Source organism: Delphinus delphis, chromosome 9 (assembly GCF_949987515.2).
Source record: "Delphinus delphis chromosome 9, mDelDel1.2, whole genome shotgun sequence".
NCBI classification, from domain to species: domain Eukaryota; kingdom Metazoa; phylum Chordata; class Mammalia; order Artiodactyla; family Delphinidae; genus Delphinus; species Delphinus delphis.
In genome coordinates this window covers 61495680-61512635 of record NC_082691.1, presented here as the reverse complement: position 1 = coordinate 61512635, position 16956 = coordinate 61495680, and the positions used below count along the sequence as shown (strand labels likewise).

At 36.1% G+C, this 16956-nt stretch overlaps 1 protein-coding gene across 3 annotated transcripts in view; it reads right to left on the bottom strand.

Annotated features, from left to right (window-relative positions):
• ZNRF2 (zinc and ring finger 2) overlaps positions 1 to 16956 on the bottom strand; it is a 114043-nt gene that overhangs the window by 21947 nt on the left and 75140 nt on the right. For 2 of the 3 annotated variants that reach the window (XR_009520631.1, XM_060020669.1), the window contains exon 3: positions 5824 to 5929. Coding sequence is in view for 1 of the 3 variants with exons in the window: in XM_060020669.1 (XP_059876652.1) it covers positions 5824 to 5929 (106 nt within the window). In the remaining 2 variants the exon portion in view is untranslated. Of the gene's footprint in view, positions 1 to 5823; positions 5930 to 12024; positions 12102 to 16956 lie in introns of all 3 variants that reach the window. The other variant, XR_009520632.1, reaches the window with a different exon arrangement.

Below are 16956 nucleotides of genomic sequence, written 5' to 3'. Positions count from 1 at the left end.
CTCACCCTGTACCTGCACACTAAGTAGTAGTAGCAGCACTGTCCTGGAGCACAAGATCAAAAATCCCTCCAGAGCATACCTAGGAGTGGAATTACTGAGTTGTAGGATATGTACAGCAGACTCATTTGTATGCTTACTGGACACTTGCGGCTTTTTGTGAACTGGCTGTCAACAACTTTTGCCTATTTTGATTTGTCTTTTCCTTACAGACTTGTAAGAAGTTATTATCCAGATATTTCAGCTGTAACATAATATACACATTTTTGATGAACCTTGCTTTCTACAAAACTATTCACTAAAAATAACAGGGTTTATGAGAGGAAAAAAACAGGTTAAAGGCAGACCACTCAAATAATACAACCCTGTAATCGGAACAAAGCTGTGTTCCTTCCAAACAAATAAAATACCTCTGTAAATATAGGATTTCTTTTAAAAGGGTGAGGTTAGCTTGATATAAAGAGGATTAAGGAAGGACTGATACTGTTTGAGTTACGGAGACAAAAGCCAAAGCACAACATTTGAGAACTATGAAGTAAACAGGCACTTCCAAAATAAATCCCAGAGCCTAACTGAATTGGGTGTGAGACTACTTGGTGAATGGGCATCCTTAAAGTTACCTGTATTCTTCCATGGCTTGCTTCCATATTTGCTCTTATTTGATGGAGCAAAGCATTAATGTGCTGAAAAATATTATATATGAACCAGTATGATGTGATTATACTGTCGCCCTTCTATACCATTTACCAACTACAATGAGCTAACTGCATTACAGAAAGTTGCTGAAGGAGAGTACTGTTTCAGACAGCAAAACTTTGTTGTTATGAAAACACTCTGAGGTCTAGTTTTTAACTTTTTCACAGTATCATGACGCAAAAAAAGTTTTAAATTTTAACGTAGTCAAATTCATCAACTTGTCTTCTAACTTTTTATGGGGAGGTTATCTTAGCCCCCCAAATAATTCCTTACCATGAGGTTAAGAACGTCTCTCTATATTCTTTCCGACACTTTAGATTTTAGTTTCCACGGGCAGTTAATTTGGAATTCTTATTTCAAATGTAAAATAGGATTCAATTATTTTTTCATATCAATAACAGTACTTTTTCATAGCAATAACATATCAATCGATCCCAGTGCCATTCACTGAATAGTTCATTCTTATGAACTAATTGGGAAACTAATTTTTCCATTTATTCATGTCAAACAAACCTTACATAGCACCTATTATGTGCCAGAACTTTCTAAAAATAACTCATTTAAAACCTCAGAAGAGGGACTTCCCTGGTGGTCCAGTGGTAAAGAATCTGCCTTTCGGGCTTCCCTGGTGGTGCAGTGGTTGAGAGCCTGCCTGCCGATGCAGGGGACACGGGTTTGTGCCCCGGTCTGGGAAGATCCCACATGCTGCGGAGCGGCTGGGCCCGTGAGCCATGGCTGCTGAGCCTGCGCGTCTGAAAAAGAATCTGCCTTTCAATGCAGGGGACACAGGTTCGATCCCTGGTCAGAGAATTAAGATCCCACATGCTGCAGGGCAACTAAGCCCGCGCACCGCAACTACTGAGCCCACATGCCTCACTACAGAGCCTGTGTGCGGCAAACTACAGAGCCTACGTGCTCTGGAGTCCACATGCTACAACCAGAGAGAGAAAACCTGCACACCACAACCAGAGAGAAGACTGCACACCACAACGAAGAACCCGTGCCCCGCAACGAAAGATCCCACATGCCGCAACTAAGGCCCGATGCAGCCAAAAATAAATAAATAAATGATGATAATTAAAAAAACCTCAGAACAACTCTATGAAGTTGGTACTATTGCCTCATTTTACAGATTAAGGCAGAGAAAAATTAAGTAACTTGACCAAGATGACACAGTGAATTAACAGAGGGGCTGGAATTCAAACCTTAGGAATCCTGACTCCCAACAGTCCATGCTCTTAAACCTCCATGTTATGCTGTCTCTCCATATATGCATGAGTGTTTATGGACTCTATTCTTTCCCACTTACCCACCTATATCCTTTCCACACCGTCTTAATTAATAGTCCTATAGTGAATTTGTACAGGACAAGCTCCCTGTCCCTAGGATTGCTTTCTTCTTTATGAGTGTCTCGACTATTCTTGGCCCTTTGTTCTTTTATCTGTATATATTTAAGAATCAACTTGTCAAGTTACATGAAAAAATTAGTTGAGATTTGACTGGAATAGCATTAACTACATAGATTTGGGGTGAAGTGACATCTCTATGACATTGAGTTTTCCTAGCCACAAAAAGGTACCTGTATTTATTTTAAACCTTCTATAATATCTTTCAATAAAGTTTTAAAGTCTTGAATATCTTAAGATTTATTCTCAACATACTTTATTCCTGTTGTAGTTTCTGTTGCTGTTAATGTTTTTAATCTAAAAAAAAGTTATATATATTTTTTGTACTGGGATATGAATGCAGCTGTTTTTCATATGTTGAGCTCATATCTGGCAACCCAGCTAAATTCTTATTAATTTTAATATATTATCTAATATTCTTTGCTTTTGATTTTAAATTATTAATAATATAGAATTTATTAATCTGGTCCTCTTCCTCTGTTAATGTGGTAACTTATATACATAAATTTTCTAATCATACATTTCTTTGCATTCGTAACATAAATCCAATTGGGTTGAAAGGCATTACTTTCGATCTATATTGATGAATTTGGTTTGCTAGTATGTTTTTGGATTTTGCATTTATATTCATAAATGAGAGTTCCTTTTAATTTTCTTTCTTATCCTGTCCTTGTCTGATTTGGGTTATCAAGTTTATACTATTCTCATAAAATAAGTGGGAGAACCTTCTATCATCTTCTACTTTTGGGGGGAATTTACAACTGTTAACATGGTGTTCTTTGGATATCTGATAAATTTGCTGTCCAACTGTCATCATGGGCCTGTTTTTAGGTTTTTGGTTTGGTTTTTTAAAAACTATTTGTGGTTTTTCAGGGTTAGTCTTAATAACTACTTATAGTTATTAGTCTATTCAGGTTTCCTATTTTTGTGTCATTTTGGACAATATTATATTTTTAAGGAAACTGCCTGTTTTGTTTAAATTTTTTACTTGAAAAGTATAAAATTTTTCACAGAATTTTCCAATCGTTTTTAATTTCTGCCATATCTAGAGTTATGTGTTCCTTTTCATTCCTATACTGTTTATTTTTTCCTTCTAGAGACAATCTTGCCAGAGGCTAATCTATTTTATTATTCTTTTCAAAGAAACAACTTTTGACTTTGTCAGTCTCCACTCTAGTGTGTAATTTTTTCATTCAATCTTTCTTCTCTGATCTTTGTTTGCTTTGTGTTTATTGTTACCAATTTTCTAATTTCAGTAAGAACTTTGATTATTGATTTTCAGTCTTCTTAAAAATATTTTAAATTAATTTATTTATTTATTTTTGGCTGCAAAGGGTCTTTGTTGCTGCGCACGGGCTTTCTCCAGTTGCAGCAAGCGTGGGCTACTGTTCGTTGCAGTGCGTGGGCTTACTGTGGTGGCTTCTCTTGTTGCGGAGCATGGGCTCTAGGTGCGTAGCCTCAGTAGTTGTGGCGCATGGGCTTTAGCTGCTCCGTGGCATGTGAGACCCTCCCGGACCAGGGATCAAACCCATGTCCCCTGCATTGGCAGGAGGATTCTTAACCACTGTACCACCAGGGGAGTCCCTTTCAGTCTTTCTTTTAACACAAGCCTTGGTTTTCACTATTATTCAGTTCAGAGTATGTTCTAAGTTCCCTTATGACTTCTTCTTTGATCCCAGAATATTTATCTTTTGTCACTGACATCAAACTGAGCTCAGAGAACAGCTTTCTGTATGGTACCATCGTTTTGTGGTTTGTTAAGACTTGTCTTATGGTCTAGTACATGATCAATTTCTACAATACTTCATACATACTTGAAAAGAAAATGTACTAATTGCCGGGTGCAGACATACACATACATATCCATTAGATCAAATCTGTTAACTGTATTGCTCAATTTTTCTAGGTCTTAACTAATTTTGTGTATGTCTGCTTGACTCAGTGAGAAGTGTGTTGAAATTTCCCATTATCATGATGGATTTGTCAATTTTTTCTGACAGTCCTACGAATATTTTGAGACTGTGTTCTTTGGTACACAAAGAATTGAATTTTATATACTTTATCATAAAATATTAATAATATTTTCTGCAGTAAAGTTACTTTTGTCCAATATTAATTTAGCTTTGTCAGTTTTACTTTAGTTAATATTTTCCTGGATATAGTTTACTATCCCTTTACATCCATATTTTTCTATATCCCTTACGTTTAAGTGTGTTGCTCATCAACAGCATATCCCAATCTTTTGATTTGTTTTCAACTGGTTACTTTGATCTATTTGGATTTATTATAATTACTGATACTGGATTTATTTTTGCCTCTTTGTTTTGGTACTATTTACTATTTTCTCTATGTTTTCCCCAACCCCCATGCCCTGCTTTTAAATAAAATTCCACATTATTTCTTTTATTGCTTTTAAAGTTATAGTTTTCTATTCTTTTTGTAGGTTACCTTAAATCGTCTTAAATCAAATTTTTCCTGAAACCAAGAACACTTTATGAGAAACCAGATGGGCTCTGGAGTCAAACAGACATGGCTAGAATCTCAGTTCTTCCATTTATTACCAGCTATGCGACCTTGGAGAGATTGCCTATGGTCTCCCAGCTTATTTCCTCAGCTGTACAATGAGATTGTTACAAGGCTTATATACGATAACCTATTCAAGAAGCTATGGACAACACCTTGATCACAGTAAATGCTTAACAAATGGTACCTTTGGGATGCAAACAGATATGGGCTTAAGTTTTAGTACTCGCAGGAAAAAGGTCATTTTTTTTTAACATCTTTATTGGAGTATAATTGATTCACAATGGTGTGTCAGCTTCTGCTGTATGACAAAGTGAACCAGCCATACATATATGTGTGTGTGTGTGTGTGTGTGTGTGTGTGTATATATATATATATATATATATATATCCCCCCATATCTCCTCCCTCGTGTCTCCCTCCCACTCTCCCTATCCCGCCCCTCTAGGTGGACACAAAGCACCAAGCTGATCTCCCTGTGCTATGCGGCTGCTTCCCACTAGCTATCTAGTTTACATTTGGTAGTGTATATATGTCCATGCCACCCTCTCACTTCGTCCCAGCTTACCCTTCCCCCTCCCTGTGTCCTCAAGTCCATTCTCTACACCTGCGTCTTTATTCCTGTCCTTCCCCTAGGTTCTTCACAACCTTTTTTTAAATTATTTTAGATTCCACATATTTGTGTTAGCATACGGTATTTGTTTTTCTCTTTCTGACTTACTTCACTCTGTATGACAGTCTCTAGGTCCATCCACCTCACTACAAATAACTCAATTTCGTTTCTTTTTATGGCTGGGTAATATTCCATTGTATATATGTGCCACATCTTCCTTATCCATTCATCTGTCAATGGACACTTAGGTTGCTTCCACGTCCTGGTAGTGTAAATAGTGCTGCAATGAACATTGTGGTACATGACTCTTATTGAATTATGGTTTTCTCAGGGTATATATGCCCAGTAGTGGGTTTGCTGGGTCGTATGGTAGTTCTATTTTTAGTTTTTTAAGGAACCTCCATACTGTTCTCCATAGTGGCTGTATCAATTTACATTCCCACCAACAGTAAGGCTATTGTTTTTTAAGAAATGGGGAAAGGGAGTTTCAATGAAGAAGAAATCTTTTCAGCCCTAACTACAGAAGTGTGAAACCTGAGAAAGGTCTTTTAGTCTAATATCAATTTGGTTAACATAAAAATAAACTTACCCTTTATGATATATGCATAGACAAGGCAGTCGTGCTATAGTATCTCCCTGCTGCAATTCTTCAAGGCATATTGCACATTCCCCAGCATCTTTACTCAGCACATCCTCTGAGAAAAAAGAAAATGAGTTTAGGACAATAAAACTGAAAGAATTATGTGAATGCTAACTTATGAAGAGTGCTGACTGGCATGTTTTGTCAGAAATACATAAAACTCAGCACCTATATTTGAAATGCTATTCACAAATCAGTGAATAATGTTTACCTTTACTTATGGACAGTGTCTCTCGTTTCCATTTAGATTTCATTGAGGCACTGCAGTTAGTAATTAAGAACAGTATGGAATCCTCCAACTTGCAAATAACTTTGCTATAAAACTTTATCAGTAAGTCAGTTATTTGGAATTTGGAATTTATTGTCCTTATGCTACTAATCAATATTAATCTGGTGCCCAAGCTAGTTCAAAAAAGTGTATAGAGTATAACATGGCAGAAAAGACATGAAAATACTATTGTAATTTTTAAAATTCTAAAATAACAAAATTGCATAAGTTAAAGAAATCATCTTTAACACAGGACTTTAAAACAATCTGATTAATTCAAGAAAATACAAAGGTAAATCAAAGCTTTTGTGTAGATTCTGAAAGGGATTTTTGGAAACTTGAGGATTTCAGGCATTAGGCTCAACATTAATCCTTTTTTTTTCTTTTTAACATTAAATTTCCCAATTTTAATAACTGTACTATATTTAGGTCTTAATCCTTTCCCATGACAATGCCAAGTCTACTCCAGGCAGCAATTACACTAACTTGCAGGGTATTTTAATCACTTTGTTTAAAATATTCCTATGGTGAAACCCTTTATAAAGCAAAAATTCCTTTCGGGGGAAAGAAAAAAAAAAGGTTCTCTCAATTTATGTTTTATACTGAAATTTTAATTTAAATTACATTTTATTAACGTTAAATTTTAATTTTACAAGGATCTTGCCTAAAATAGAGTATATTAGCCGGACATACTTTGTGACTTTTTTTTTTTCTTTTTCTGTACGCGGGCCTCTCACTGCTGTAGCCCCCCCTGCCGCGGAGCACAGGCTCCAGACGCGCAGGCCCAGCAGCCACCGCCCACGGGCCCAGCCGCTCCACGGCATGCGGGATCCTCCCGGACCAGGGCACGAAACCGCTTCCCCTGCATCGGCAGGCAGACCCCCAACCACTGCGCCACCAGGGAAGCCCTGTAACTCTTTTTAAATGAGGAATAACTAAAACATGCCATTAAAACTGTTGAAGAGTACACATTCTTAGTAAGTTTGGAGAACAAAAAGCAAAAGCAGGAACATGCAGTATAAATTTATATCACAAATAGATAAATTACTGGTTTTGGAAATAAAACCAAACAAGCTAAAGGGGAAAGGCTGCATTAATCTCTACCTAAGTGCTTAAACACAGAGCAAGGTAGGAAAGTTTCCTAAAATTAAGTACTTATCCATACCTCTTATAAACACCAACAAATTTAATTGTGCACATATCTGTAACAGTTCCTTCTAGAAAAATCCATTCTATAAGTAGTTCCCCCTTTAGTTATTCATTTTGAGATAGCACATTAAGATGAAATACAGACTCTATTTGGTCTACAGAAAGTAAGGTAGCAGCAGCTGATTTACCCATAAGGCTAGAGGGGGTAAGAGGGCAACTTCCACAGAAAAAGGAAAGGCCTTAGCAAGAAGGCTTATGCTTTCAGAATCTAGGGAATATGGTTGAAGTAATTTAGCTAACTATTGGGTAGCTCACAAGCTAAAATATCACATCAAAGACTTAACCAGAAGAAGATTTTTGGGCAAGTGGAACTGGGTAAATGGAAAATGATGCCTATTAACACTCCCCTCAAGAGTCCTCTCCCCATTTTTCTTTTCTTGACCCTGGAGGTCCCAACCACAACCCCGACCCCACCTGCAACCCCAAGTCTTTCCTCCTCCTCTTGATCTCCATTTTCCTCTTATTGTTCTGGATAGGTTTCCACAGATACGGAACCAGTTTAATGTAAAGCACCTAACTAGTGTTAAAGTTAATTGGTATATTGGAACCCACAAAATGGAAGTCATCTCAGTGGCTCTGACCACATCCCAAACCTATACCTAAGTCAGCCTAAACTACAGAAAATACCTCACTCTCAAGGAAACCCAACACCAATCACAATCCTCCAACTCAGCTTTAGCTAGCCTACTTTGCCCTAGAAAATAGAACCTGCTAGCCTTATAAGGAAACCCCCAGCCTCCTAGCCAATCATGTCTTGTTTTCACAGTGCCTCTTCTAAGGCCCCATAAAACTCACTCTTGTCCAAAATCCCCTGGGGAGGTGCTTATTAGGCACTGTAGTCCCCCAATCTATGGATTGTTTTTCCCTTGAATAAAGGACATCAAACTTGTTACCAAATTTTTTAGTTTTATTATTTAACATTAGGATGATAGCAATGAAAAAAAGAGGAAAGGATACGAAGGAAACACTAAAAGATCATAGTACAGGTATAATTCCAAATAATATGGAATTTTTTGTGGTATGTTCTCACCACTTAGATTTTTTTCACCACAAAGATATACCACATCATAACATAAATCTAAGTCGCACAACTAACTTCAAAAAATTAACCATCACTTTTTATCAAGCCTAAGACATCAATAATTATAAGATGCACCATGAGTTTTATATTTCACCAAGAAAAAAATGCTTCCGTTAAACTATGACACAAATCAATTTTAAGACATGTCTCATTTTTCAGAGCTGTTAAAATTTATAAGGTGTGTCTTAGAATTGATGGACTAGGGTATCAAATTTTCTACCTTTTGGAATATAGTAACAATGCATCTAGATTTAAGTATAAAGGAACCAAAAAATCTCTATTAACATAAATTAGACCAGCTTTTAAAAAATAAAAAGTATTGCCACATTTTTGCCATATAAATCTATGTAACAGATTCTCAACACAAAATAAAAACAGGTAGAAATCCACGAAGTAAAAGCTTCTGAATTCATTGTTCACAGAAATGTAAGTGTCTTACACTGCTTTTATGTTGACCTATAACTACCAACTCTCATTTCTTTATCACAATAGGTTTTAAAAATCTTTTGAGTTGGGAAAATTTTAATATCTTAAAAGGCCTTGGTTATTCTGTTTACAAGAAAATTTATTTACAGTACAACAAAGACAAATCCAATCTGCATATATGCAAATACATGTGCATAAATCTGCATATGTGCAAATCCATATGCATATAATTAGCAGAATATAGGGCTTCCCTGGTGGCGCAGTGGTTGGGAGTCCGCCTGCCGATGCAGGGGACGCGGGTTCGCGCCCCAGTCCAGGAAGATCCCACATGCCACGGAGAGGCTGGGCCCATGAGCCATGGCCGCTGAGCCTGCGCATCCGGAGCCTGTGCTCCGCAACGGGAGAGGCCACAACAGTGAGAGGCCCGCATATGGCAAAAAAATAAAAATAAGAAGAATATAATGATATGCTTTGCAGGTACTAATTAAAAAAAATCTTTTTAGTTTAATCTAGAATGACATATTAATGTCAGTCATTTTAATCAGAAGGTCCTAAAGCCCAAGTAATAAAAAATATGCAGAACTGTATTTTCTATGTTAAGATATATATATATATACACATACACATATATATATGTGTGTATATATATACATATACATATATAAGAACATTCCAAACACATTAATTTCAGTGCAGCCCAATATCCAATGTAAACAGTTTCTAATGAAATCATCTCTGCTCAGAAAATTAAAAGTTAACATTAACATATTATAGTCACTGCTCAACTGCATTTTGATAAGCAACTCTGAGTTAAAAGACAGTTCGTTCTCAACAGTTACTGCCCCAAGTAGCAAATGCTTAATTTTCAAATTTGAAAGTCTTATTTCCAATAGAATCTGTCTTTGTATGTTTGAAGGTAGTTTTTATTTTTGAAAAGTTACTATGAAACGTGATTAACTTTTGACTGGAGGTTTTCCAGAGTATGCCCCTCTCCTACCCCATTGTGACACTGTACTTCCTTTCAAAGGGAAATTTTCAGCTTAGTAATGAGATACATACAGAGTTAAATAGGGCCTAGAAATACCACTAAATCCAGGACACTGAAGCATCTTTAAGACAGCTGGGAAAAGGCTATTAAAAGTCTTTAGCTAATCAATTGAAAACATTCATGAAGAAACCATCTCAGGCAATAAGGAGTCAATGTTTTAGGACTAGAATACCTTAAGGGTAGACTACTAACTAGCCAAAATTAATATGAGAAAAGCAGAGAAGGGAACACAAATAGATTTAACTACCATGGTTGGCTAGTATGGAATTCCCGCTCTCCACAAGCACTGATTAGTGGACAGATACTCAAGACTGTGAACAGGAAACTAAACTTGTGTTGCTTTTTCAAAAGTGTTGTTGATGTCCCACCTAACAGCTGGAATCAGTGTATTCCTTATCAGTCTAATTCTTTGATTTATTCACATGGTCTATGCATTGATTTAGAGGTACCGATACAGGAAAAGAAGAATTAAACCTAGAATAGAACAATGATTTTATCAAGAAGTAGGCACCAGAATCACTTGGGTATGTATTCTGCTCAACAGAGAAACAAAACAAAAAAACATATACCTGGGCCCCATCCCTAGAGATTCTGAGATATACCCCTGCTTCAGAAAACAACTGCTATCAAGGAAAGAGCGTGCTGAAGTAGAAAGAGCGTAAGATTTAAAGCTGCAAACGATATTAGTTTGGTACATAACATCCAAAATGTTGGTCACCCTTCAGTTTCCTTTTACTCTTCTTTAATACTAGCACTAATAAAGGTATTCAAAATATTATAGAGATGAAATTTTAAAGACTCTTGTGTAAAAATTCATGTTATAAAAACACTATACAAAATATCAGTTTTTATCATTATCAGAAAAACCTTTATGGACTTCTTGAAAAACAAAGTTGGTCATTTTTCTCTTTCCTCTTCTCCCCATTCTGGTTATTCTAGTTGTTGCAATTTTATAAAATGTCATAAATAATCCCATGGCCAACAGAAACTTCTATAGGATACTCTTGACCCAGCCATTTCTAGAGACCTATTATAATTGCCAGACTGGTAACAACTCCATACAAACGATACTGCCTAATTAACTTTTAAACGTTTTGGCTTCACTCTATATTTAAAAGTACTATAAATGTCCACTTTGTTACATGCTTTTAGACGTACTTAAGTCTTTTATTAATCCTATGAGGCAACTAAGGTTACCTCCATTTTACAAATAAAGAAACTGAGGCTCAAATAAATTACGTAACTTACCAGAAGTTACTAAACTAGTAAGTTCTAGGGTCAGGATTCAAATTTAGGGTAAGTCTTTGGCCTTTCTACAACTTCATGAATTTTGCTACAAAACAATTTCACTTTAAGAGTATAAATACAGAAGCAAACTGTTTTAGGCAACGTTAGGTTTGAAATATTAAAGGTGAGGATAGCTACCTATTTAGAGGAAGTATGCTTAAGACTGGTCATATGCTTTATCTTCTGGAGTTATTAAACTGCTATAAAAACTGGTATCAGAAATGAGCTCACACTTTACCGCTTACTTCCTTCTATGGAACAGGAAAACAGCCCTGTCCAATAGAACTTTCTATGATGACAGAAATAATCTTTTAACTGTGTTGTCCAAAACAGTAGCTACTAGCCACATACGGCCTGAAAATAGCACTTGAAATGTGTGCAACTGAGAAACTGAATTGTAAATTTAATTTTTGCAAAATGTGAAATCTATATATTTCAATACAGTAGATAAGGAACACACATTTATAAACTAAAAACTTCTGGAAACTGTTATTTTACTTATAGCCTCAAGCTCTTAATTTGCATCACCCAAAGAAATTACTTAAAATTCAAGCAGCCAAATATGCAAAATTAAAATATTTAGCAAGTACAAGCACATATCCATATAGTTATTGCACATCAAGACAACATGAAAAAAAGCAGACAGCCAAAATCCTTTGGGGTGGTAGGGGAGAAAAACAACAAGACCAAATTTGTTAGAGGCAGCCAACAAAACTCCATGCGAAAATTTCATAATCATCACAACCTTATTTTCAGATCAAGCATCCAAAGGTGTATGATCTTTTCAGCAAAATACAATGCCAAGCACTATTATGGATCAGGCATTTTTACCTGAAGACTTATTTTTTGTTCTTGAACCCTCAATGATAGCAGTAGAAAACAAAAGCAGCTGAAATGTGAAATAATCCCTAGAAAAGTCAAGAATTAAAAAAATTCACAACATTAGTAAGAAGCAATTACTCAAAGAATGAAAAATTGCAGCTCACAAGGTTTATTAATAAATACTTTCAGATACAGAGTTATATCTAATGGACTTAAGAGAAGTTAACATTAATATTCTAGATTATAGATCCGTGAGATGTTACTGTACTCAAGTATCATTAAGGGGAGTTAGAAATGATATTTAACAAAGGGAAACAGTCATTTTCACTGTAAGATTAATATATCAATAAAAACATGGGGATAACCTTTACTAAACTGTCTAAAACTCAAAGTTCATGGTCAGGGTCAAATTTCACCCTGTTTGGAAACTTCTTATTCTGGTTCGATGAGAAATTGCGGGCTTCCTCTGCCTAGATGCTACTGACATTTACTGCATCAATGCTTTCTTTAAGTTAAATATAATTGAGAATTGGCTAAACACATAGCCACTTTTCATTTGCACTGTTAGAAATTTACTTTAAAATTAAGACTATTCTTCAAGAGGAGACAGAAGCTGTGACTCTTCTGATGACTTTTAAGGAAAGATGTGTACTCTTGGGAATATTTTGGAAATTGACATTTGGCACCTTCTCCAAGAAAATATAAGTAAAATAAAATGGAACCCAAAGTACATACTCCAAAAGGTAAAATATACAAAAACAACACTAACTAAAAACTTATAGATTTAGCTTTCTTGGACCTTTTTGTTTCTAACTTGCCTAAAAAAATAGCTCAGGATTAAGTATTTTATAAAACCAGATACTGGGACTTCCCTGGTGGTGCAGTGGTTAAGAATCCGCCTGCCAATGCAGGGAACATGGTTCGATCCCTGGTCCAGGAAGATCCCACAGGTCACGGAGCAACTAAGCCCGTGCGTCACAACTACTGAGCCTGCGTTCTAGAGCTGGCGAGCTACACTACTGAGCCCACGCGCCACAACTACTGAAGCCTGCACGCTTAGAGCCGTGCTCCGCAAGGGAAGCCACTGCAATGAGAAGCCCGCGCACAGCAACGAAGACCCAATGCAGCCAAAAATTAATTAATTTTAAAAAAAGGTACCTAATAAGCTGCAAGAAGTTATACAAGTCATCTAAGAAATTTTTAAATTACCAACTTACTCCCAAATCTTCATACCAAATTAAGATGACTTTCCTTTACTCCCTCCCTGTAACAAATTGCTGATTTGCTAAACCCTGAATAAGTGTTTACCTAAATGAATTGTCCACATTAAAAAATTAATAAGAAGACCCAAAAACCAAACAAAAAAATACCCCCAAAACACCCACATATAGAAAAGAAAAGAAAAGAAACTCCTGAATATATACAAAAATAGAATAAAATATACTTTGAACTAAAAGTTTCAGGTCCATTTTTGTTTTGAATCAATGCAGAGAGAAAAACATCAGTCCTAAAAAAACCAAAAAAGCTGATTTTCAAACTTAATTTATGATTGTATACTTTTAGAATTAGATTAATGTATTAAATTATAATGTAGGCTTTAATGGCAATAACAAAAGAGTCAAACAATCTGGGTAATATAATGTAGCAAATTTTAAAAAAGTGTTATTTATAGACAGTTCTAGGTTCAAATTCCAACTCTGCAACGGGTTTAGGAATATAATGGGGTAATAATACCTACTTCATAGGGCAGTGGTAAGAATTAAATAATATCTGTTAAATACCTACCACTGTACCTGGCAAGGAGCAGGTATGTTCTGAATACTAGCTATGTGATTACTGGCAAGAAAGGACACTTCCTCTGAGTTTGTTTTCTCCAATCTAAAGAAATGATGAAACCTGCTAGACTTGTCTCTTAGAAGTGTTATAAAGATCTAATGATATAACGCAAATGGAATGCAGTCTTACAGAAAAGAATAGGCCTGAACTTTGGACAATGCACAAAATTCTGAGTCTCATTTTCTTCAAATAAATTGCAAGTCATAATACCTGCATCTCACAGTCTTTCATATTGATGATTAAAAATAAAAGAATGAATGTAAAAATGCTTAAGGCTCTAAATGTTAGCTAAATTAAACAAAATTCTGCTATCATGGGCTTCCCTGGTGGCGCAGTGGTTGAGAGTCCGCCTGCCAATGCAGGGGACACGGGTTCGTGCCCCGGTCCGGGAAGATCCCACATGCCATGGAGCGGCTGGGCCTGTGAGCCATGGCCGCTGAGCCTGCGTGTCCGGAGCCTGTGCTCCGCAACGGGAGAGGCCACAACAGTGAGAGGCCCGCATACCTCAAAAAAACCCAAAAAAACAAACAAACAAACAAACAAAAAAATTCTACTATCATATTGAAACTGAAAAATGTCATTACAATGGTATTCTATTATAGCATACAACAAAACATATTATGTCAGAACTATTATCAGATTTATGAACTACGATTCTATCTATCATTCTGTTAGAATGAATCTGAGAAGGCGTATTACTATGTGTATGTATACCTACTGAGGCTAAAGTGTGATGGTGTTTCCCTGCTGCTTCCCCGAGGCTACACGGTAATTAGCAGGCTGACTGGTAGATAAAGTACAGGGTCAAAACTCAAAATGCCTAAAGGGGGATAAGCCAGAAAACGTTCAAAAAGTAGCCCATCTTTTAACCTACTTCATAAGAAAAAAGAACAGCACAGTTGTGACAATAAATGCCAACTGAATTTGGCCTTAGTTTTAGGGGTTAACAGGTAATTGTGACAAACTGGTGCCCACAGTCCTATCTAAAGGGGCAGTTGCTACTATAGAATGCCATGTGGGAATAAAGAGCCAGTGTGGCTAGGTATATTTAAAGCAGCTGCAAATTTAGGTTTTTAGATGAAATTTCTTCATTTTCAAAATACTGACTCAAAAACATTTTTGATACTGTGTAAGCAAACAAAAAAAAGTCTGTGAGCCTAATGTAGCCAATACTTTGCAACCTCTGTATTCAAGAAGCAGTAAATTCCATGAGGGCAGAGAACCTTGTAGGTTCTGCTTACTCCAGCACGTAGCATAGTGTTTTGTACACAGTAACTGCTTGATAAATATTTTTTGAATAGCTAATGAAGCAAAAGATCTCCAAAGACTAAAGAAAGCACCAAGCAACAAATGAACCAATGGCAGAGAAAAGGCCCCAAAGCCAGAGGGTTGGTGTTTCAGTGACTTGGGCACTTCACTTGCAGTCTGGTGACTCAGCTGAGCTCAGACCTATTTTTTTTCCTATTTTTTTTTTAAGTGTACTGACTTCTTCTTTATCCAGTGGTTCATATCAGCCAATCAACCAGAAAGCACTGAATATATGTGGAGTTTGCCAATAAATAATTACAGGTTGATTAGCATGTATGGGTAAAGAATTAAAAGCACTATGTGTGCAAAGGAGAGAGATTTTAAATGTCCACTCCTAAGATAATAAAGCAAAGTGTGAAACTCAAATGTACCTGAAGGAAAAAGCAGGAAGGTGAGAACCAGTAGCTCTGACAACAGTCATGTAACATTAACAACTCAGAGTTCTTTCTTGATCCCTCTTCACCCTGCTACTAAATGACTAAATACTGTGACTAAACTACTAAAATAACTGTAACTAATTGCTGGATCCTGGAGAATCTAAATCTAGATTCATCTGAAACTTCAGATAATGAAATCTCATGAAAAATCAAGAGACAGCAAGTGTAAAATGGGTTTATAAAAAAATTGTTTTAAGAAGAGGGGAAACACACTGATTTTGAAACAGGTTTATTTCTTTCTGCTCAAAGTTTACCAATCCTTCAGTTGCCCAGGCAACTTCAGTACCTGAGTGAATCCCACTGGAACAAGGGAAGAAGGGTGCTCTGACAGTGAAAGCACTACTGAAAGAAAGAAGCTACTGAGTTGGCCTGAGGACAGAACTCTCTTTGCACCCAAGAACAGGGAAACTTCTTTCCTCACACTTTTAAACAAAAAGGGCTAGTGTGTGCCAAGCTAATGACCACAAGGCTCACAAGAGAAGAATATCCTACATTCTATCCACTTCTATTTGAGAAAGAAATAATAGTATGATCTACATGTGTGCTAACATTATGGAACAGAGAAAGGTCATACACTACGTATACACAACGATGTGAATGAAGGTGAAGCAAGCTGATAAACTGAAATAGACACCTACTATAATATCAGAACAAATGAATGAATGGAAGAAAGGGAAGGAGGAAAGGGATGATGACTTTACAAGTAGAAATTCCTAGAACCAAAACCCATTATTTTTTAATATTTCAGAAGGGAAAAAAGAAGGCCAATGCAGAAAACTAAGTTAGTAATCTAGAATAAATATCATGTAATTAAAAAATAAAAAAATTAACAAAAACATAAGACAGAGGATACATCAAGGAGCTCTAATGTTGAAATTATAGGAATCACAGGAAGAGAAAAGGAACAGAGAAAGAAATAATAATCAAAGAAATACTAGAAGAAAATAATCCCTGAGCTGACTAAACATTTGGGTTGCTAGACTGAAAACGTTTATAAAGTCTCAAGCAGGATTAATAAAGATGGGAGTAGAGTGAAAAAACACTTAAATAGATGCATCCTGGGAAAAAAAGAGAATTTCCAACCTTCAAAAAAAATTAACCTGTAAGCTTCCAAATGGAAAGAACAGGTAAGTTAAGATGAAAAAACAATGAGACCCAGCAAGACTTCACATCTGTAATACTGGGAGTAAGACAGTACAAAATTTTACAGACTTAAAGGGGAAAAAAAAAAAAGAAATAAAAATATCCTATATTCAGCAAAAGATAGTAATCATATATGAAGGTGAACAAGAAACACTTGGGAATCCAACAGCTCATTAAGTATACCATCCATGAAAGGCTTTCTAAGGAAATTATTCAT